Genomic DNA, 22,703 nt, shown 5'->3' on the forward strand with positions numbered 1-22,703 from the left:
TCCTTTTCTTTGATGTTTGTATTTAAAATGTTGAGGGTTGTTTGGGGGTTGGTGGAAGGAAGGAATTGTTGACCAGGGGATTGACATTGTATTTGTTACCGTTGATTGTTGGTGAGTGTAAATTTGGATGAAAATGTGAAAAAGAAAGAGAATAAAAATATTTATTTTAAAAAAAGACATGTAACTAAAGACAGATAACTGTAAGAAAGGATCTTTAGTTAGTTCCCTAATCATTAGATGCAAATTGGTCTTTTCCCCCCCCCCCCATTTTTCTTCTTTCCGCCTTTTTCTTATAAATCTTACTGAGGTATATTCTCACAGATGCCATCAACTTTCCAGTAGTTCCTTCAGTACATTAATCATCTGTTTAGCTTGATAAGAGCTGTTGGATGCTTTTCAACAATGTATTATTTCTCAGCTGATTTCTTGCCTGTGCTCAACTGGTGTTTGGCCACAGTATATTGTGCAATATAGATTTGTCGTTCTCAGGATGTGGGTGGTGCTGGAAAATCATATTTATTACTCATTGTGAGTTGCCATGAGAAGTTAGTTGTGGCTTTTTTCCTTGAACCAGTGTAACCTTTGTGGTGTTGATGCTTCCATGATGATGTTGAGTAGGGAATTCCAAGATTTTAACCCAGTAACAATGTGCCAATCAGGATGAAGTGAAACCTGGAGGGAATACTTTCAGGTGATGGTGTGAACATGGAGTTGTTGCTCCTGCTCTTTGTGGTAGAGTTTGCAGGGCTGGGAAGTATTGTTAAGTAAGCTTGGTAAATTGCTGCTGCTTATTCTGTAGAGGATGCATTAGGATTGGAGATTGAACTCTGACTGGCAAACTGATCAAGGTGTCAAACTTCTTTAATGTTGTTGGTGCTGCCATGAGATGAGAGGTGAATATTTCAACACACCTGAATTGAGCCTCTCAGAAAGTGGAGCGATGTGGAGGAGTTGGGTGTTGAATCACTCATTGTAGAGTACCTGGCCTCTGCCTTTTTCTTGTTGATATGACTCTTCTAATTAATTTACAGGTCAACGATGGTGCCCAGGGTGATTGTGTGGGACTTTGCAGTTAAAGATCTGGGGTGGCATTTTTCAACACTTAATTATAATCACCTGAGTGGGACCGCCAGGTGTTTTTTTGATCTGTTTCCCACCATCCCTGGACCTTCAATGACTGAGACCAGTAGTACCTCTACCGATGCTCCAGCTAAAATTCATCAACTCAGCATCTAAGTCCACCATCATCATCATTGTGGTTTAGGGCACCTGGAAGTGTATTGACTTCCCCGCCCTGAGCCTTTCTGGTTCTCGGAACTCACTAGAGATTTCCCAACCTACTTTGCACGCTCTGCTTTATTCCACTTGCTATTTACTCAGTGTTAAATAGCATGGTAATTTATATCCAAAAAACTTTAATATTGGTTTCATAATTGCATCCCTTTCAAGTATGTTTACAAAGCACATAAACTTTAAAGGCTTATTGGATGCGATTCACCCCAAAAAATGACAGTGTCATTTTGGACGAGTTTGGTGGGGTGTTCTGTATCAGCTGTAATGGTGAGATCGCCCTATATTCACCCACACCTGGTGAAAAAAACAAGCCCCCACATGAATCTCGCCATGCCTTACTCCCTCGCAATCTGATTCGCTTGACTCACGTCTCAGCTGCTCCCTCAGCATTCACTTCCAGTCAAAATGCGAGGATGGCAGTGCGGAGGAGATCTGCTCTCGCTTTGGGGATGCTGACATGGCCAGGCTTCACAACGCTGTGGATGAGAGGCGGGGCACCCTGTTCTCTTGAGGGGGTTGGAGAACTAGCAGCGTTGTCACCAATACTGCCTAGGAGGCAGTGGCAGCTGTAGTTCGTACAGGCAGGAGGATTACCGTCCAATGTAGGAAGAAGAGGAATGACCTCTTGCAAGTAAGTTAACACCTCCCCGCTGGCATCAGTCCTGCCTGCCACCCTTCAATTTCCCAAACACCCCCCCATCAATCCATTGGCTGACACCTCGTACACTCCCAACCGTTGATCTCTAAGCTTGTATCTCAGAACCCCCTGTACTCACCATCACAACCCCTTCATGTCGAGTTCATTGCCCACACATGCCACCTGCTATGGATCCCCCGACCCATCAAGACTGCAGATCACAATGCCCTCTTTTTGTCTCCACAGGAGAAGATATCCCATTAAGAAGTAAAGGACGGAGCAGCGGGATGCCAGAGATCAGAATCTTCACCCCCTATGAGGAATGTGCCCTGGAGATGGCAGGGTTGCCTGAGGAGAGAGCAGTGATCAACAATGAGGATGGCCTGAGCCAGAGAAGTGAGAATACACTGCCCCTTTATAAAGATGACAGGCGGGATTCTCTGACCCCCGCTGGGTTGGAGAATCCCCGGGGGAGCGGCACGAATCCCGCCCTGACGCTGGCTGCCGTATTCTCCAGTGCCATATTTCGGGCGGGACTCATGCCATGCTGGTCGGGGGCCGTTGGCAGCAGCCCCCGCGCCGATACTACGGGCCACGTTGGGCCGAGCGGCTGTCTGTTTTTGACCAGTCCCACCGGCGTGGATTACGCATGGTCCCACAAGACGGGACCTGCCAGGTAAGTAGGCGTGGGCGGTCCTCGCAGGGGCGTGGGTGGATCCGACCCCGGGGGGGGGGGGGGGGGGGGGAGGGGGGAGGGGGCACACCAAGGTGGCCTGTCCCGCAATCGGGGCCCACCGATCTGCGGGCGGGCCTGTTCCGTGGGGGCACTTCTTCCTTCCGCGTCGGCCCCTGTAGGACTCCGCCATGGCCGGCGCGGAGAAGAGAACCCCCTGCGCATGCGCCAAAATACAACGGCCGGTCTGCGCATGCGCGGAATCACGCAGGCGTTTCCGTGCTTGGGCGAACTTGTGCAGTCTCTTCGCCACCGGCTAGAGCAGCGCCAACCCCTCCGGCAACCACCTAGCCCCCGAGATTGGTGAGAATTCCTCACCTTGGGGGCCCGCTGACGCCGGAGTCGGTGATGCCGGTTTTCCCGCCGGCGTGGGGACTTAGTCCCCGGAAGGGAGAATCCCGGCCGAACTGTCTCAAGTGAGTTGTTGATGTCACACAAAATTATCCTTCCCTTTCACTGACCACGTGTCCATTGTCTTGCAAAATCACCATCTGATGAAGCCGGGCCATCCGGAGTTGGACCCACCGGCCCCCCCAATCTGCCACCCAAGAGAACACCTCGGGGAGAGTTCCAAGGAGAACACTGACAATAAGTCACAGTTTCCACCCGCACCTTCCACTGGTGCAGAGACACACACCTCGGTGGCTGACATTAGTAGACAGGCTTTGGGGGCACTATCTGGTGAGCACCACACAGCTGCGGATAATGGTCAGGTGGGGGCAGGAACCTCCAATGGAGACAACAGTCGGAGATCTACTGGAACTCAGGACTCAGCTGGGTGTTGAGCCTCTGGACAAGGTTCTCCCAAAGCCGATGCAGATGATAGGCCACAGACCTGACATTCAGGAGAGGGCGTCAGTGACATTCCAGCAACTGCAAAGCCGATTGGAAGAGTACTAAAGCCTTCAGGTGCAGGAGATGGTGCCGGCAGTGCATGACACCCAGGCTAGGGTGGTGACTGCAGTGGAAAGCTGAAATACGGCTTCTGTGATGGTATCCAAGGCATTGCTCAGTCTGTGGTGGCTATGGCTGAGGGCCTTGACATCATGTCCCAGTCGCAGGTGGACATTGCTGAAACACTCCAGAGCATGGCTCAGTCACTGAGGACCATTGCTGACCATGGTGCAGACAATGGGGAGCCTCCAGGACTGGCAGTGCCAGGTGACTCAGAGGCTTCTGGCGCTCACTCATGGAATCCCCACAGTGCAGAAGGAGGCCATTCAGCCCATCGTGTCTCCACCAACCCTCTGAAAGGGCATCCTATCCAGACCCACTCTCCTGCCCTTTCCCCATAACCCCATCCAATCTTTTGGACACTAAGGGACAATTTATGATGGCTAATCCATTTAACCTGCACATCTTTGAATTTTTGGAGGAAACTGGAGGACCCAGGGGAAACCCATGCAGACACTGGGAGAACTCCACATGGACAGCCACCCGGGATCAGAATTGAACCCGAATCCCTCGCACTGTGAGGCAGCAATGCTAGCCACTATGCTGCCTCCAGCTGTTTCTCCGTCCCATGGAGTCCCCCAGGGCCCTACGGTCCCGCTCGAAGGAGGAAGCGCTGGAGCCCATCCCAGGGCCAGGTCTTCTGAATACCGCGCCCCATTCTGACACCGGCACATCTCAAGGGCAGTGGTCAGAACAGGGTGCCCTGTGACACCGGTAAGTCGGCTGAGACACTCCAACTCCATGCCCTCCAGAGGACCACCGTCAAGGACATAAAAGGCCACAGGGTGCAGAAGGCAGCAGAATGCCACCACTTTAATGTCCAAAAGGTTAGACGTAGCAATAGACTATGGAGGATCAAGAAGAGTGAGCAGCATTGAGTGGGCACTGGTGAGGTCTCTATCCATCGCTAGGGGGGAACGTTAAAATGTTCACCATTAAAAATAATCTCACACCTGATACCTGTGAAGCCTCTGTCACTTTAATCTTCACAGCGGGCCTGCCCGTAGCCCCCCTGGCACAGTGGTCCAAGATCAGAAGCTCTCGATGCAGATTCTATCATGAGAATGGGTGTCAGCAGAACAACAGGAGTCAGACTTAATCAGAACCTCAGGAGCACCAGAAATGTCCTCACTGCAAGTTATCATCACTCTCCTGCCTGAATAGTGATCTGCTGACTGTGCCAAAAGGCCCATCACCCTGGAGTGATGTTACATAGATCCTTGCAGAAGGGGGTCGGGTGGTCAGGGAAGGGGTGAAGTGATGTGCGTGTGTGGACAGGGGTGTTGAGCTGACAGACACAGACTTGTCTCGTGAGACTCTTGATGACGAGGGGCTCCTTGGTCCTCGTTAGAAGTCGGGCCCTTGCCACCGAGGGGCTCCCTGGTCCTCGTTACAAGTCAGGTCCTTGCCACCGCCTGTCCTCCAGCTCCTCCTGGTCCTCTTCCAAAGAGGCTGCATATTCCTCCTCCGCCTCCTCATCCAGCATGGTGCCCTGCTGCTGTGCCAGATTGTGGAGGGCACAGCAGACCACCACAAAGCGGGAGACGCTCTGGTGGTGTGTACTGTAGAGCCCCGACAGAGCGGTCCTAACAGCGGAACCGCATTTTGAGCAACCCAATGCCCCGCTCAATGACAACTCTGGTGGCACTGTGGGACTCATTACAACGGGTCTCCACCTTGGTCTCAGGCCTCTGCACTGATGTCACCAACCACGACCTCCGCTGGTATGCGATGTCCCCCACGAACCAGCTCATCATCCTGGGGTGGTCCTCGAAGACACTGCAGATCTCTGAGTATGTAGCTGTCATGCACACTACCAGGGTAGCAGGCGCACACGTACATGATCCTTCTGCAATGGTCGTAAACAATCTGGACATTCAGAGAGTGGAATCCCTTCCTGTTAATATATACACTCCCTGATGCCTTGGTACTGACAGATTAACATGGATGCCTTGGTACTGACAGATTTACATGCATGCCTTCACTGACTCCCACGGGCATATGCTGTCCATCAGTTCATTGAAGGACCAACGACTCCTGTACTCGTGGCATGTCACTGCATTCCCCTTCTGGCCCCCTCTTCAGCCTAATGGGCGGCAGGATCTTCAGGGCTGCGATAGCCTGCTGCCAATGAGATGCTGTCTCCAGCCTACATTGGTCTTGCTGCCTTCTTCGGCATCTGCCTGCCTCGGCTGTGACAAGCACGACAAGCAGCTACTGCGGGATCAACACTAATCATTATTGTTTCTGGAAGCAATGGAGAAGGAGAGAGACCGATGATCAGTTAGGTCTTCCATCCCGGCACCCTTCTATCCCGTAAGCCTCCCCCACTCTTATCATCACTGTCCAGCCTTCTTTCTGAGTGCCATCCAGCGAACCAGTTGTGCTTGCAAACTATGCTCTGCACACTCATTTCTGGCCAGATCAGGAACTCTAGTTCTCTGCCAGCAACATTAGGGAGCTCATGCTCAGCGTCTCCAGACACTTACCCTTTATCCGCAAGAGGGTCCTCAGTGATGAAGCTCTGCTCTTTAGTGTTTGATTGTTGGCAGCTGCCTCTATGGTGCTGACACTCCTAGAGTACAGATATAGTGTTCAGGCATCAAAGGTTGCAGGGCACCCAGTTCACTCATCATCCTTTCAGATAGGGTACCTGTTCCTTCAAGCAGACATTTGAGAGTTCAGGACCATGAAGTTCTCTCACAACTAACCAGGCTAATCCCTCATTTGAGACAGGCTTCTGTTGTGAAGCTAGAGGCTGCTCACAGTGAAAGGGGCTGAAATAAATTTTCATGACAGAAGCTACATGGCTTGAAGGCCTCACAGACACAATGCCCCCCCACCCCGGCCAGAGGTGACCCCCTGACTTGGAGCATCCCGACCATCCCCTCAGAAGGACCCCACTCCCCTAAGGACTGGTACCCTTGAGCTGCATGCTCGGTAACCATTGCACCAGCTTCCCGTTTTGTAGAGGAGTACTAAACAACGCCCATGTGACTTCTCGCTGGGGAGTCGGGTGACTCCCAGGAGGCCGTAACGTTCAACTTCAATCTCTTTAATGAGATTGAAATGAATGCAAATTAGGCTTAATGTTAATGAGTTTCTCTCCACCTTTGGGCGAGGTCCTGATCTCGCCATCGAGAATGGACCGGATGAATTTCAAAATGGTTTGCACCTGGCACAAATCTCGATTTTGGCACCTCCCGCTATTTACCTGGCACAATGGGATCAGCGCTGGGCACAATGGGTTCGGAAAATCATGCCCATTGTTGGATTTTCTGATTTGTGGTTTAATGTTGTTTTTGGAATTTGGGTTGAAGAAATATTCTGAGTAAATAGTAAATATATGCTTTCTTAAGTCAAATGTGAAGCAGTGTTTAGAATCATAAAACTTTGGATTTAATTGTTCTCTATATGATTAAAGTGCCTATTCTACTCCTGAGCAATTTCAGTACTGCCACCGGAAATTCTTCCTTGAAGTTAATTCTGCACAGACAAGTGCAAGTTAGACTGTATAGTTGCACCTTAGGGCAATGAGCAGAAGATAAATAACATTGAAAAATATTCTGTACTTTTATTATTCACCTTGTGTTGGCCATATGTTGGGAAACCACATTATAATAAGAAAGGCATGTGTTTCACATGCTCTCTAATAATTACTGAAAGTTTGAAGTGCATTGGCATAGCGAGTGAAAATGAGCTCAATAATACCTATTTTTTTTCTTCATAATGACCAGCTAACTAAGTCCTGCTCACAGAAATCCAATTGTTTCATTTTGTACATTGTTGTAACTTTGCTAGCACATCATTGATTAGAAAGAATGTGCAGATGAAAAATAATTTCCCTCCTATAATCTGTTGAGGACTGTGTTTAGAAATAATTTGAGTGCTGTTTTCTTTCAGGATCTTGGAGGTGGCACGATGTTCGCATTTGACAGATGCTGGATTTACAGTTTTAGCGAGGGTAAGTTTTTTGGGATACACACTCTTGGTTTTTACAGGTGCTAGTTATTGTGTTTGAATGCCATTTACTAAAATAGAGCCATTGAATTTTTCCTTAGTCATGACAACCTCCACATCACTCATGGAGTAAATAGGCATCTGTGTCAGTAAAAAGCATCTGTGTCAGTATCACTCAGGATAAATTGGATAGCGTTGAAATTTTAACATGGTCATGACATTGGAAGCATTGTATATGTGAACTTTGCTACTACTGCACAATATGTTGAGAACCAAACCTGTGAGACTCCAGTTTACTTTTCCCTGCACCAGTGGTACATTCATCGGCATTATTCTGCCAAATTATTCTCTTCCTGCATTTGTGAACAGTTGTTCAGGTGTGGTATCAATTGGTATTCACCACTCTGTCATTGTTCTGAATTTACTTTTGTTCCAACAGGTGCCATGGCAAATGCCATAGATAACTCCGGCATTTTCTGTTTTTACTTTTTAGACTGATTCTCCTCAAAGCATGAGATATATTACTCTACATCTGTTTGAACATTTTGAGCTTATGCTCACCAGAGAAAGCTTCATTTATTGAACTTAATATCATCAACTTCAATGGGAGTTCATGGTGCAACTGTTACATTTATTTATGCTGATCAGGACATGACAATTGCCTGATTTAGCATGGGTTTCTCTATTAGCATGGTACAGCTTTGATTCATCCTTCTTTTCTTTCTATACCCCAAAGGTTGGTGGTGGTCACCCTCCTAGATGTTGATCCTCTGGGTGTGTTCAAAGCCCTCTTCTCAAGTTCACTGCAGATCTTTGGCACTCTCCCAGTTTCTAGCTCTGCTTAGGTTTTGGCTATCTAGGGCTCCATGCCGAAATATGGTGCAGATTTTTCTTGGCATTATTGATTCGAGATTTTAATTCCATTAATTTTTCTATCGGAGGATGCAGTTGGCTTTGCTGAACTTTCCCATCGAACAACACTTAGTCTAACATCAGGGCCTTGCCCCCAGAAATCTTTCAAGGCGTGTGAGAGCCGGAACCAGACGATGAAATGAAGCGAGTGGACATTTGCACTTTTACCAGAGGATATACCGTAGTCAAATTTGAACATACATATTTCTGGGCAGTTCTTCACTCCAACAACGTTGGGAATCTTGAACTAGTGGCAATTCTTGCAGCTCTGCTGCACATTGCATCAGTTAATATAAAATTGGCTTTTCCATACTAAGAAGCAGGTGGAATTTAATAGATCCCAAAATACGATGAGGAATCCACCTCATTTTATATTTCAGATGGTTGACATTCCTCAGAAAAGTGAAGTTCAGGGAGGCAATAATGGTTCAGATCATTCAATTGCTAGGCCCCAAGCTATAGTAGACCCGTTTACCTGATCAACTTAGATGCAGTTTCCAAGTTTCAAGAGGCTCCTTTAGAATTGTGACCTTCTTTCTTTTGCCTCTATGATATTCACTAAATGCTTCTTTAAATGTCGGCTTTTTATTGTTACAATGCTTACACCCTCGTGTACATGACTAGCTTGTGTTGGATTCCTTGAAAGACACTATTGACAGCAGCTTCCAGCAACTGATGCAACTCTAATCTTGCCTTTAGGCAGTACCTTTTAACAAAGGAAAATATCCCTGGGTGCTTCACAAAAGCATTATTTCAGAAAATAGAATGCTGAACCAAACAAAGAAATAATTAGAATTGGTGACCAAAAAGTTGGTTAGAGATGGGTTTTCAGGTGGAGAGGCTAAGGATTTAAGGATGGAATCCGAGAGTGTGGAGCCTTGAGAGCAGAAGAGACAGCCGTCAATTGTGGAGTGAAGGAAGATTGGTAGGATGCTTGAGTCAGAAGGACAAAGTGTGTTGGTGGGGCTGGAAGGCACAGGTCGGTGAAAGATATAATATGCCAAAATTCCCTGCATGCGGGAAAAGTTCCAGTGATTGGAAAAATGTTAATGTAATACCCTTATTCAAAAAGGGAGGGAGGCAGGAAGTAGGAAACTATAGACCAGTTAGTTTAACATCTGTCATTGGGAAATTGTTATAATCCATTATTAAGGAAGTAATAACAGGACATTTAGAAAGTCAGAAAGCAATCTATCAGTCAGCATGGCTTTATGAAGCATAAATCGTGTTTGACTTATTTGTTAGAGTTCTTTGAAGATGTAACAAGCCAAGTGGATAATGGGCATCCTGTAGATGTAGTATATCTGGACTTACAGAAGGCATTTGATAAGGTACTGCGTAAAAGGTGAATACACAAGATAAGATTAGGGATAATTTATTAGCTTGGACAGAAGACCAACAGAAGGCAGACAGTTGGTATAAATGGATCTTTTGCTGGTTAGCAAGATGTAACTAGTGGGGTGCCACAGAGTTTGGTCCTCGGGCCCCAACTATTTACAAAATATATTATTGACTTTAGGGATAGAAGGTATTATAGCTAAATTTGCAGATGCCACTAAAATAGGTGGGATAGGAAGTTACAATGAGGAAGTAAGAAATTTACAAATGCAAATAGATAGGTTAGGTGTGTGGGCCAAAATTTGGCAGATGGAGTTTAACATGGATATGCGTAAGGTTATCCATTTTGGTCGGAAAAATGGAACGGCACCTTGTCAGCTAAACGGAGAGAAACAGAGTGCTTCGGTGCAGTGGGACCTGGGTGTCCTTGCGCATGAATCGCAGAAAATTAGGATTCAGGTATGGCAGGTAACAAGGAAGGCAAATGGAATTTTGGCCTTTATAGCTAAAGGATAGAATAGAAAAGTCAGCACTGTACAAGGCATTATTTGAGGAGGAATGTTGATGCAGTTCAGAGGAGGTTCACTAAATTGATCCCAGAGATGAGGGATTTGTCTTATGAAGAGAAATTGAGCAGTTTAGGCCTATACTCTCTCGAGTTTAGAAGAATGACAGGAGATCTAATTGAAATATATAAGATGATAAAAGATATTGAAAAAGTAACGTGGAGTGGATGCTTCCTCGTGTGGGGTAACCTGGATCGAGACCTCATAGTTTTAGGATAAGGGGTAGCAGATTTAAAACAGATGAGGAGAAATTACTTCTCTCAAAAGGTGGTGAATCTGTGTAAATCACTACCCCAGAGTGCAGTGAACGCTGGGACTTTGAGTAAATTTAAGGAGAAGATAGACAGATTTTTAATTAGTAATGGGCTGACGGGTTGTGGAGAACAGGCAGGAACATGGAGTTGAAGCCATGCAGAGATCAACCATGATCGTATTGAATAGCGTAGTGGGCTCAAGGGACTTGAATTTCCTACTCCTGCTCCTAATTCTTATGTTCTATACGAAAGGGTGAGATCATGAAATTTAAATACTTTATTAAATATGATAAATCTTACTGGGAATCAAAGTGGGACCTGTTGCTAGCTGATTCCCTTTTTAGACGGGCCTGGACAATGTAGTCTTGTCCCCAAATTATGTTTAATGAAGACTGTTTTGAGGAGGGAATTGGGCAGCATGGTAGCACAGTGGTTAGCACTATTGCTTCACAGCTTCAGGATCCCAGATTCGATTCCCGGCTTGGGTCACTGTCTGTGCGGAGTCTGCAGGTTCCCCTGTGTCTGCGTGGGTTTCCCCCGGGTGCTCTGGTTTCCTCCCACAAGTCCCGAAAGACGTGCTGTTAGGTGAATTGGACATTCTGAATTCTCCGGCAGTGTACCCGAACAGGCGCCGGAGTGTGGCTACTAGAGGACTTTCACAGTAACAGTGTTAATGTAAGCCTACTTGTGAGACTAATAAAGAGTATTATTATTATTGGCATGCAACAGTTCATGGTCTATTGCAGTAGCTATTTTCATAGTGTCAGGTCGAGACTAATGAGATTCACTCGAGCAGTCAAAGTGTCTACCTGGTTATGCTTCAACATGCTTCCATTACCCCAGCGACCGTAGATGGAGCTCAGGATCTCATTTGGTGATTCAACTCAAAACATTCTTCAGATGTACAGACAGAACCATCGCCAACTTTGACGCAAGGGATTGTTTGGTGATGGAGTTTATAAATGGAGCCAAAGTGATCATTTCAACAAGGTGTTTGACTTTGTTAAATATAGATACGTTATTTGGTCAAAATACCACTGGACACAGAATGCACATAATTCAGTGGACTGTACCTTGAGTGACATCTTCGTTTCTCAGCCACTTTCAATCTATGGTTCAAGTGAAATCACCATCTGTTCAGACAATTCCCAGTTCCCAGAACAGAACAAATGAATATTGGTGTTATGACCAAAGGATAACATTCGGGACAAAATTGAACTGGAATGGACTACATAGCCGCCAATTCATGAGATATTCCATTATGCAGCCTAATGAGAGATGATCCAGGTCGTTTCAGGACTTGGAATTATCCAGCAGTCTTTTTGCATCATCTGTCATCAACTCTATTATTTCTCAAGGACATATCATCCCTTTCACTGATTTTGGTTCTTTCGAAAATCAGAAAAGATGATGCTAATTCTGGTAATCTGTGTTCACCTTGCAAACTAGGTCTTGAGAGGCTTTCTAACATTATAAAACTCTCATCTGATATCACCTTTGCACAGTGAAGGTACTGTTTTGCCTAATTAAGTGCCGCGTGACTTGAGAAAAATATTTCTAGGATGATGGTCTTTCCTTTGGTACTTGTTTTTCAGTTGTGAAATGAGTTGAGCCTATCAATAGGTGTTTTCTTTGATCTTAATATTTAGCATAATGTAGACCTGTGACAGAAACTAGTCTTCATTTTTTTGTATAGTAATTAGTGCTCTCCATAATGCAGTTCCTGAATATCACCTAATTTATGTTGCATTGTAAGAGTCTAAAACCTTAATTCTATGACTGCCACTGAATTCTCCTTGGGACCTTTATTTTCATCTTTTGAACCTCTCGACTCCTGTGACATAAAATCCTTCCTAGCCCAAGCTGTTCTATCGTGTTTTAGATCCCATCCAAGATTCCTACTGAAGTTATTTCCATCCACGTGAATTGATAATCCCTTCTTTCTATTCATCTTTCCACCAGTCAAACATAAACGTTAATCCAAGGTCCTTGCACAGTGAAGATCACATCGTTCAGCTCAGATTGTGGAATATTGTGTACGAAATGGCAGCGGATGCTGTGTTCACCTACATAACAAGTGACTGAACTTAAAAGCAATTCATCGCATGGATGCACTCCAACAATGTATGGAAAATACCAAGAAAAATGATCTAGCATGTAGTGTCATTTTCATTGTTCCAGTCGACAGCTTGCACATACCATATTGTTATCTGTTTACCCCATCGGAAATTTCAGGAGGTAACTGCAATTGAAATTTGGAAGTCAAAATAAATTGCTGTCTCAAGGATATGACTGCTTTGAATACTGTGTAGAATTGGGAGAGAAATTGCATCTATAATGTTTTCAATGTCATGATAGCATATCAAAACATCTTTGAGAAATCCTCTGATTTCCTTACGCACAGTGACCTCACAGATATTGTCAAATCTGTTATATGTGAACAGTGCCTTTACTTCAAAGAATGAAAATTGAACATTTTGTTTTAAAGATTAAATAGTCCTGTAAATTGTTACATATATTGTGTACTGTAAGCAAACCGATTATTCGACTCAACTGGTCTATACCGGCATACATGCTCTACATTAGCTTACCTCATCTAAGCCTGAGATCATACCTTTCTAATCCTTTCTCCCTTATGTACTTATTTCGTTTTCCCTTAAGTGCATGCATTATATTCACCTCAATTACTTCTGTAATAGCATGTTCTACATTCTTACGACTCCTTGAGTAAAAAGGTTTCTCCTGATCCCTATTGGATTTAATGGTGACTAATTTGCGTTTATGACCTCGAGTTTTGGGCTTTCACATTTGTCAAAATATCTCTATACCTTACTCTTTCATAATCTAAAAGACATCTATCAGAGAACTTGGACTTCTCTTTTCTAGAAAAAAACAAACTGTTCAGAGTTTCCTGATGTGTACACCTCTCAACTCTGGTATCATCCTTGTCAATCTTTAGTGCACCTTTTTCGGTGCCTCTATATAGTTTTTATAATATGGAAACCAAGACAATACTCAGCCTGATCTAACCAATTCTGTTTAACATCCCTGCTTTTGAATTCTATCCCTCGAGAAATGAACTTCAGTGTTTGGCTCTTTTTTATGCCCTAATAGACTGTCAGTGTAACTCTGATTTTGAATCAAGTAGGATCAAAATAGTATATGCAAAACTTAACATTTTATGAATACTATGATGTGTACAGTGCAGAAAATGTGTAGCTTCCATAACACATTATTGAAAGTAACATAAATGTTTTGAACTATATTTTAGAATTGTCATGACCTTGAAAAGATGGATCTGGAAGAGTGTATTCTGGTAAGAACTTAATTTAAGTCTGACGTTCATTTGTATCTGCTTGTATTTTAGCTATCTTCATGGGAGGTTTGCTATGTAGCTATCCTAAGCTAATACTAAAACAGGGATTTTTTTTTTAAATCAGTGGCACTGCATAGCAGTATTGAATCATACTTTGTGCTTTGACCTATGTTTTTGTTAATTCACTCATGGAATGTGGGCATTGCTGGCTCGGCCAGCATTTATTGCCCATCCCTAATTGCACTTGAGAAGGTGGCGGTGAACTGCCCTTCTTGAACCACTGCAGTCAATGAAATGTAGGTACCTCCAGAGTGTTATTTGGGTGAGAGTTCTCGTATTTTGACTGAGCAACAATAGAAAAAATGTCAATATATCTCCAAGTCAGCATGGAGAGTGGCTTGGGATGGGGGGGGGGGGCTGTTTCCATGAGTTTGCAGTCTTTCTTCTAGATGGTAGCAATTATGGGTTTGGAAAGTGCTGTCTAAGGAGCCTTGGTGCGCTCCTGCAGTGCATCTTGTAGATGGTACACACTGCTGCCACTGTGCAGCAACGGTGGAGGGAGTCAATGTTTGTGGATGGGGTGCCAATCAAGCAAGTTGCTTTGTCGTGGATGGTGTCTAGGTTCTTGAGTGTCATTGGAGCTGCACTCACCCAGGCAAGTGGAGAGTGCTCCATCACACTCCTGATTTGTGTCTTGTAGATGGTGGACAGGCTTTTGAGAATCAGGAAGTGAGTTATTTTCCACAGGATTCCTTTTTTTTAAATTTAGAGTACCCAATTATTTTTTTTCCAATTAAGGGGCAATTTAGAATGACCAGTCCACCTAACCTGCACATCTTTGGGTTGTGGGGGTGAAGCCTGTCGTGTTAATCACCCTGGGGTAACACGGCCTGCAACTGGATGCAGCTGTACTTGAAAGTAGACTCCAAACTTTGGTGTTGGTTCAATACGCTTTATTGAACTTGTTAAGCAGTGCACACAGTTCGCTGTGGTTTTGACACTCTACTAATCTAAGCATGCTTACTATAACTAACTAGACCAGACTAGCTCTGAGCCACGTGTAGAAGATGCTAACTGATATGTATTCCCTGGCTATCACTCCAGTTGTCACCAGTGGAAAGAGGCAAAGTGTTGATGCCTCGTGTGTTTTATAGTGGGAGACCACTATTGTTCTGCCTGATGATTGGTTGTGTTCTGCCCTGTGTATTGATTGGCTGTACTGGGTGTCTCTCACTGCTTGTCTGTATCTCATGTGCATGAGTGCATATCATGACAAAGCCCACGCAGACACGAGGAGAATGTGCAAACTCCACACGGACAGTGACCCAGAGCCGGGATTCGAACCCAGAGCCTCAGTGCCATAGGCAGCTGTGCTAACCACTGTGCCGTGTGTCGCCCTGACTAATCATTGATGTGCTCTTGTAGTGGTGATTAGTTTTGAACAATTTTAACCCAATTCCTCTGGGTATTTTCCACAGTACAGAATTTTTCATAATTTTACACTGAAAGAAAACACGTTAGTGCATAAGGTTTCTTGGCATTTGGGTTAATACATTATTGGAACAGAATTGGAGAAACCCTCACAATATCGACTGGAAAGTTGTTTATGCCGTCAGTACGTAACTGTACTCCTTTCCATAACATTGCCTGGATGCCTAACATATTCCTAGATAATTGTAATCTTTGCTAAAACATTGCATTTGCAAATTCTGAAAAAAATAACGAACATATTCTACCTGAACTGTAGTTACTATTCTGAAGCCAAGTCAAAACAACTGTCCCATTTATTTTCCCATCTTCTAATGTATAATTCTGCTATATACAAACGTACAAATCAGGAGCAGGAGTAATCCATTCAGCCGCTCAAGCTTGCTTCGCCATTTAATAAGCTCATGGCTGATCTGATTGTGGTCGCAACTCCACATTCCTTCCGACCCTCTAACTTTTAACTCTCTTATCATTCAAGAATCTGTCTAATTCAACCTTAAAAATATCCAGTGATTCTGTCTCCACCAGTCTCTAGGGAAGATAGTTCTAAAGACTCAATACTCTCCGAGAACAAAATTCTCCTCATCTCAGTCTTTTTCAGTCTTTTCAGCATCCACCCTGTCAAGTTCCCTCAGAATGTTATATGTTTCAAGAAGATCACCTCTTATTCTTCTAAATTCCAAATGGAGACAGGCCCAACCTGTCTACCCTTTTCTTCATGGGATAACCCCCTAATTCCAAGAATCGGTCAAGTGAACCGTCTCTGAGCTGCTTTTGATATATTTATGTCCTTAAATAAGGAGACCAAAGCTGCTCACTGTACTCTAGATGAGGTCTTACCATATATAATTGTAGCTAAACATCCCTACTTTATATTATGTTCCTCTTGCAGTAAATGATGATATTCCTTTTTAATTTTAATAATCTTTATTATCACAAGTAGCCTTACATTAACACTGCAATGAAGTTACTGTGAAAAGCCCGTGGTCCCCACATTCCAGTGCCTATTTGAGTACACGGAGGGAGAATTCAGAATGTCCAAATTACCTAATAGCATGTCTTTCAGGACTTGTGGGAGGAAACTGGAGCACCAGGAGGAAACCCACGCAGACACAGGGAGAACGTGCAGACTCCGCACAGACAGTGACCCAAGCCGGGAATCGAACCTGGGACCCTAGCGCTGTGAAGCCTTCCTAATCACTTGCTGCCCCTGCATATTAACCTTTTATGATTCATATACGAGGACGCTGGGATCCTTCTATACCTCAAGTTCTGCAATCTCTTCCCTCATGCTTTTTAAAAATTCTTTCTGCCAGAGTGAACAAGCCCTACATTATACTCCATCTGCCAAATGTTTCCCACTCAAGTGAGTGTGCAAGGAGATATAGATAAATTACCTCCTCATCACAACTTACTTTCCTACTTATCTTTGTGTCATCAGCAAATTTAGCCACCAAACATTCAAGCCATTAATATGGTTGTAACTAGTTCAGACCCCAGCACTGTGGCATTCCACTCGTTAAATCTTGCCAATCCGAAAATGACTCATTTACATTGATTCCCTGTTTTCTGTTCGCTAACTAATCATGCTAATATGTTACCCCTAAACCATGAGCTCTTATGTTGTGTGGTAAAATGTAGCACCTTATGAACTGCCTTCATGGAAATCTATGTACACCACATTCACAGGTTCCCTTTTATTCACGCTGCTTGTTACTTCTTCAAAGAACTTTAATAAATTACTCAAACATGATTTCCCCTTCACAAAGCCATGTTGACTCTGCCCGATTGTATTGGGATTTTCTAAATGCCCTGCTATAATCTCTTTAATCATAGATTCTAGCATTTTCCCTATGACAGATGTTAAGCTAACTGGCCTGTAGTTTCCTGTTTTCTGTCTCTCTCCTGTCTTGAATAGAGGAGGCACATTCCCTATTTTCCAATCTGGTGGGACCTTCCCAGAATCTCGGGAATTCTGGAAAGTTGAAACCCACACATCTACGAGCTTAGCAGCTACTTGCAGTCCATCAGGTGTAGCGACTTGTCAGCTATTGTAATAATTTTCTCATTACTCTTTCCCTGGTGATTGTATTTGTATTAAGTTCCCTCCCTTTCACCTCTTGATGCACACTTCTGGGGTGTTATTTATATCCCTATAATGAAGACAGATATAAAAGATCTGTTCAATTCATCTGCCATTTTCTCATTTTCCCCTCCACCCCTCCCCAAATCCCATCTTCCCTACCACCCTCACTTTACCCACACAGTGGGAATACTGGGAATCAAAGTGGGACCTGTTGTTAGCTGATGCCCTTTTCAGACAGTTCTGGACAAAGTATTCTTGTCCCCAAATTATGTTTAATGAAGACTATTTTGAGGAGGGAATTGGGTGGCATGGTAGCACAGTGGTTAGCACTGTTTCTTCACAGCGTCAGGGTCCCAGATTCGAGTCCCGGCTTGGGTCACTGTCTGTGCGGAGTCTGCAGGTTCCCCTGTGTCTGCGTGCATTTCCTCCGGGTGCTCCGGTTTCCTCCCACAAGTTCTGAAAGACGTGCTGTTAGGTGAAGTGGACATTCTGAATTCTCCCTCAGTGTACCCGAACAGGCGCTGGAATGTGGCGACTGGGGGCTTTTCACAGTAACTTCATTGCAGTGTTAATGTAAGCCTACTTTTGACAATAAAGATTATTATTCTTGCCATGATGATGAATTCAGGTTTCAACAGTATTACATTTTCAAATCACCACAAAAGGTATGCAGGTGCCACAGTTGGGTTTTCTTAAAAAGACGATGTGGCAGGGTGGCACAATGGTTAGCACTGTTGACTATAAACCTGCCAAAATAAAACCAATTTTAGGGAGGTTACTACAATCTGTCATTCGGGATGGAGTGACTTGGAGAAATGCGAGCTAATCAAAGAAAATCAGCACAGATTTGTGGCGGATGAATCATATCCAACTAACCTCATTGAATTTTTTGAGTATTTCACCAGCACAGTGGATAAGGGAGTGTTCATAGATGTTATCCCAGGATGACTTCCCAAGAGGCATTTCATAATGTTTGCATAAGAGATAATTGGCAACATGTTGGAATTGCAGCATGGACTGGAAGTTGGTTTGGAGGCTGGAGATAGAAAATTGGCACAAATGGGTACTTTTGACCATATTTATCCAAGTTTACAGATGACACAAAGCTGGGAGACATATAGTAATTTGTGCACTTTGAAATTGAAAGTTAGAAAGGGACATGTATAGATTAAGTGAATGGACAAAAATGCGTTGGTCGGAGACTGGTCATTTTCCTCCCCTTTTGGTAGTTTTAATAACTAATATGTCTCCTTCCATAGATTACAGACAACACGTTGATTCAGTTGTCCATTCACTGTCCAAGGATAGAGGCATTGGTGAGTGGTTAACTATTGCAGTTGAATAATTTTGAAATATGTTTGTTCCTGTGTTCTAAAAGTAATAAAATGTTTTATATTCTACTCAGTCGTAATCTCCAATTTTTTTTCCTATTTAACCTGGGTATATCAAATTTCATGTTGCACCTGAAATTGGTTTATCTCTCACTTGGTTGCTTTCAAGGATGGATGAGTTGGGGAAATTGGCCTTTTGTTCAATAATTATCTAAACATTTGTGCATGACCCATACATTATAATAAACTTTTATATAACAAAGTATTAGTCATAGAACCAAATATTTAAAAAGTTGGCTAGGCTGTTAATTTCCTGTCATCAGAATTTTTTTTGTGTATGTCTGACTGAAAGCAGAATTGATCTATTCAGATCAAATAAATTGGCTCAGGACTGACACAAATTAATTGTGGAAAAATATAAGATAGTTTATACTAGTATAGAAAACAACAATCATGTGCATATTGGGTAGTTAACTGTGCACACCAGAAAAGAAAAAGATTTTGGAGTGATGGGTAATACTCGTAAAGCATCCTGTCATAGAGGCTGCTGATGAACCAAATTAGGCCATCAAGTCATTTCAGGTATTTTATTGCAAACAGTTAAAGTACAATAAAAAATGAAAATTCTGGAAATGGTCAAGCAGCTTCTGTGGCTAAGGAAACATAATTGAGGTTTCAGGAGGTTGATTTTTCATCAGTCAGAGTACAATATAATTAGGTTTCCATATGCAGGGCTAAGGGTGCAGAGAAGGGAAGGGGGGGAGAGCAGGAGAGCATTAGTTATTGGAGACTCTATAGTTAGAGGTACAGATGGCAGTTCTGTGGCAACGATAGCGGCTCACGGTTGGTGTGTTGCCTCCCAGGTGCCAAGGTCCGTGTTGTCTCTGATCGTGTTTTCAGGATCCTTAAGGGGGAGGGGGAATAGCCACAAGTTGTGGTACACATCGGTACCAACGACATAGGTAGGAAAAGGGATGGGGATGTAAAACAGGAATTCAGGGAGCTAGGGTGGAAGCTGAGAGCCAGGACAGACCGTGTTGTCATCTCTGGTTTGTTGCCAGTGCCACGTGCTAGCGAGATGAGGAACAGGGAGAGAGTGCAGTTAAACACGTGGTTACAGGGATGGTGTAGGAGGGAGGGTTTCAGTTACTTGGATAATTGGAGCACATTCTGGGGAAGGTGGGACCTATACAAACAGGCCGGGTTACACCTGAACCAGAGGGGTACCAATATCCTGGGAGGGAAATTTGCTACAGCTGTTCGGGGGGGGTTTAAACTAATTTGGCAGGGGGATGGGAAACTGATTTGTAGTCCAGGAGATAGCGTTGCTGGAGTTCGGAAAGTTGAGGGTAGTGCAGTACTGAGGAAGGTACCAAGATCACAAGAGTGGACCTGCAGGCATGAAGGTGGTTTGAAGTGTGTCTACTTCAATGCGAGGAGCATCAGGAATAAGGTTGGTGAGCTTGAAGCATGGATTGGTACCTGGGACTACGATGTTGTGGCCATTACGGAGACGTGGATAGAACAGGGGCAGGAATGGTTGTTGGAGGTTCCGGGGTTTAGATGTTTCAGTAAGATTAGGGAAGGTGGTAAAAGAGGAGGAGGAGAAGCATTGTTAATCAAGGATAGTATAATGGCGGCAGAAAGGCAATTTGAGGTTGATCTGTCTACTGAGATAGTGTGGGCTGAAGTTAGAAATAGGAAAGCAATGGTCACTTTGTTAGGAGTTTTCTACAGGTCCTAAACAGTAACAGAGATGTGGAGGTAAATATTGCAATGCAAATGTTGGATAGGTGCGGTAGTCACAGGGTAGTTGTCATGGGTAACTTTAACTTTCCAAATAATAATTGGAACCACTATAATTTGAATAGTTTGGATGGGGCTGTTTTTATCCAGTGTGTGCAGGAGGGTTTCCTCACACAATATGTGGATAGACCAACAAGAGGCGGGGCCACATTGGATTTGGTACTGGGTAATGAACCGGGCCGAGTGTTAGATTTGGTTGTCGGAGAGCACTTTGGAGATAGTGACCACAATTCGGTGACTTTCACTATAGCAATGGAGAGGGATAGGAACATATGGCAGGGCAAGGTTTATAACTGGGGGAAGGGTAATTACGATGCGATTAGGCAAGAATTGGGGAGCATAAGATGGAAACAGGAGCTGTCAGGGATAGGCACAATTGAGATGTGGCGCTTGGTCAAGGAGCAAATACTGCGTGTCCTTGATATGTATGTCCCTGTCAGGCAGGGAGGAAATGGTCGAGTGAGGGAACCATGGTTTACAAAAGAGGTTGAATGTCTTGTCAAGAGGAAGAAGGGGACTTATGTAAGGATGAGAAAACAAGGTTCAGTTAGGGCACTTGAGGGATACAAGATAGCTAGGAAGGAGCTCAAGAAAGGGCTTAGGAGAGCTAGGAGGGGGCATGAGAAACCCTTGGCGGGCAGGATCAAGGAAAACCCCAAGGCTTTTTACACTTATGGGAGGAATAAAAGAATGACCAAGATGAAGTTAGGGCCGTTCAAGGACAATAGTGGGAACGTGTGCATGGAGTCTGAAGATATAGGAGAGGCCCTAAATGAATACTTTTCTTCAGTGTTCACAAAGAAGAGGAGCCATGTTGTTGAGGAGGATAGTGCGATACAGGCTGGTAGGCTGGAGGAGGTAGATATTCGGAAGGAAGATGTGTTAGAAATTTTGAGAAGCCTGAGGATAGACAAGTCCCCTGGGCCTGATGGGATATATCCTAGGATTCTTTGGGAGGCGAGGGATGAGATTGCAGAGCCTTTGGCTTTGATCTTTATGTCCTCACTGTCTACAGGAATAGTGCCAGAAGACTGGAGAGAGGTGAATGTTGTCCCCTTAGACCATAAGACCATAAGACATAGGAGCGGAAGTAAGGCCATTCGGCCCATCGAGTCCACTCCACCATTCAATCATGGCTGATTTCAACTCCATTTACCCGCTCTCTCTCCATAGCCCTTAATTCCTCGAGAAATCAAGAATTTATCAACTTCTGTCTTAAAGACACTCAGCGTCCCGGCCTCCACTGCCCTCTGTGGCAATGAATTCCACAGACCCACCACTCTCTGGCTGAAGAAATTTCTCCTCATCTCTGTTCTAAAGTGACTCCCTTTTATTCTAAGGCTGTGCCCCCGGGTCCTAGTCTCCCCTGCTAATGGAAACAACTTCCCTACATCCACCTTATCTAAGCCATTCATTATCTTGTAAGTTTCTATTAGATCTCCCCTCAACCTCCTAAACTCCAATGAATATAATCCCAGGATCCTCAGACGTTCATCGTATGTTAGGCCTACCATTCCTGGGATCATCCGTGTGAATCTCCGCTGGACCCGCTCCAGTGCCAGTATGTCCTTCCTGAGGCGTGGGGCCCAAAATTGCTCACAGTATTCTAAATGGGGCCTAACTAATGCTTTATAAAGCTTCAGAAGTACATCCCTGCTTTTATATTCCAAGCCTCTTGAGATGAATGACAACATTGCATTATTTTCTTAATTACGGACTCAACCTGCAAGTTTACCTTTAGAGAATCCTGGACTAGGACTCCCAAGTCCCTTTGCACTTCAGCATTATGAATTTTGTCACCGTTTAGAAAATAGTCCATGCCTCTATTCTTTTTTCCAAAGTGCAAGACCTCGCACTTGCCCACGTTGAATTTCATCAGCCATTTCTTGGACCACTCTCCTAAACTGTCTAAATCTTTCTGCAGCCTCCCCACCTCCTCCATACAACCTGCCCCTCCACCTATCTTTGTATCATCGGCAAACTTAGCCAGAATGCCCCCAGTCCTGTCATCTAGATCGTTAATATATAA

At 44.2% G+C, this 22,703-nt stretch overlaps 1 protein-coding gene across 4 annotated transcripts in view; it reads left to right on the forward strand.

Annotated features, from left to right (window-relative positions):
* fbxl2 (F-box and leucine-rich repeat protein 2) overlaps positions 1 to 22,703 on the forward strand; it is a 355,919-nt gene that overhangs the window by 244,654 nt on the left and 88,562 nt on the right. For all 4 annotated transcript variants that reach the window (XM_072467255.1, XM_072467254.1, XM_072467253.1 and 1 more), the window contains 3 exons: positions 7,521 to 7,581; positions 13,919 to 13,963; positions 18,797 to 18,853. In XM_072467255.1, the coding sequence (XP_072323356.1) occupies positions 7,521 to 7,581; positions 13,919 to 13,963; positions 18,797 to 18,853 (163 nt within the window). The remainder of the gene's footprint in view (positions 1 to 7,520; positions 7,582 to 13,918; positions 13,964 to 18,796; positions 18,854 to 22,703) is intronic.

The sequence above is a fragment of the Scyliorhinus torazame genome, chromosome 11 (genome assembly GCF_047496885.1).
Source record: "Scyliorhinus torazame isolate Kashiwa2021f chromosome 11, sScyTor2.1, whole genome shotgun sequence".
Lineage (NCBI taxonomy): Eukaryota > Metazoa > Chordata > Chondrichthyes > Carcharhiniformes > Scyliorhinidae > Scyliorhinus > Scyliorhinus torazame.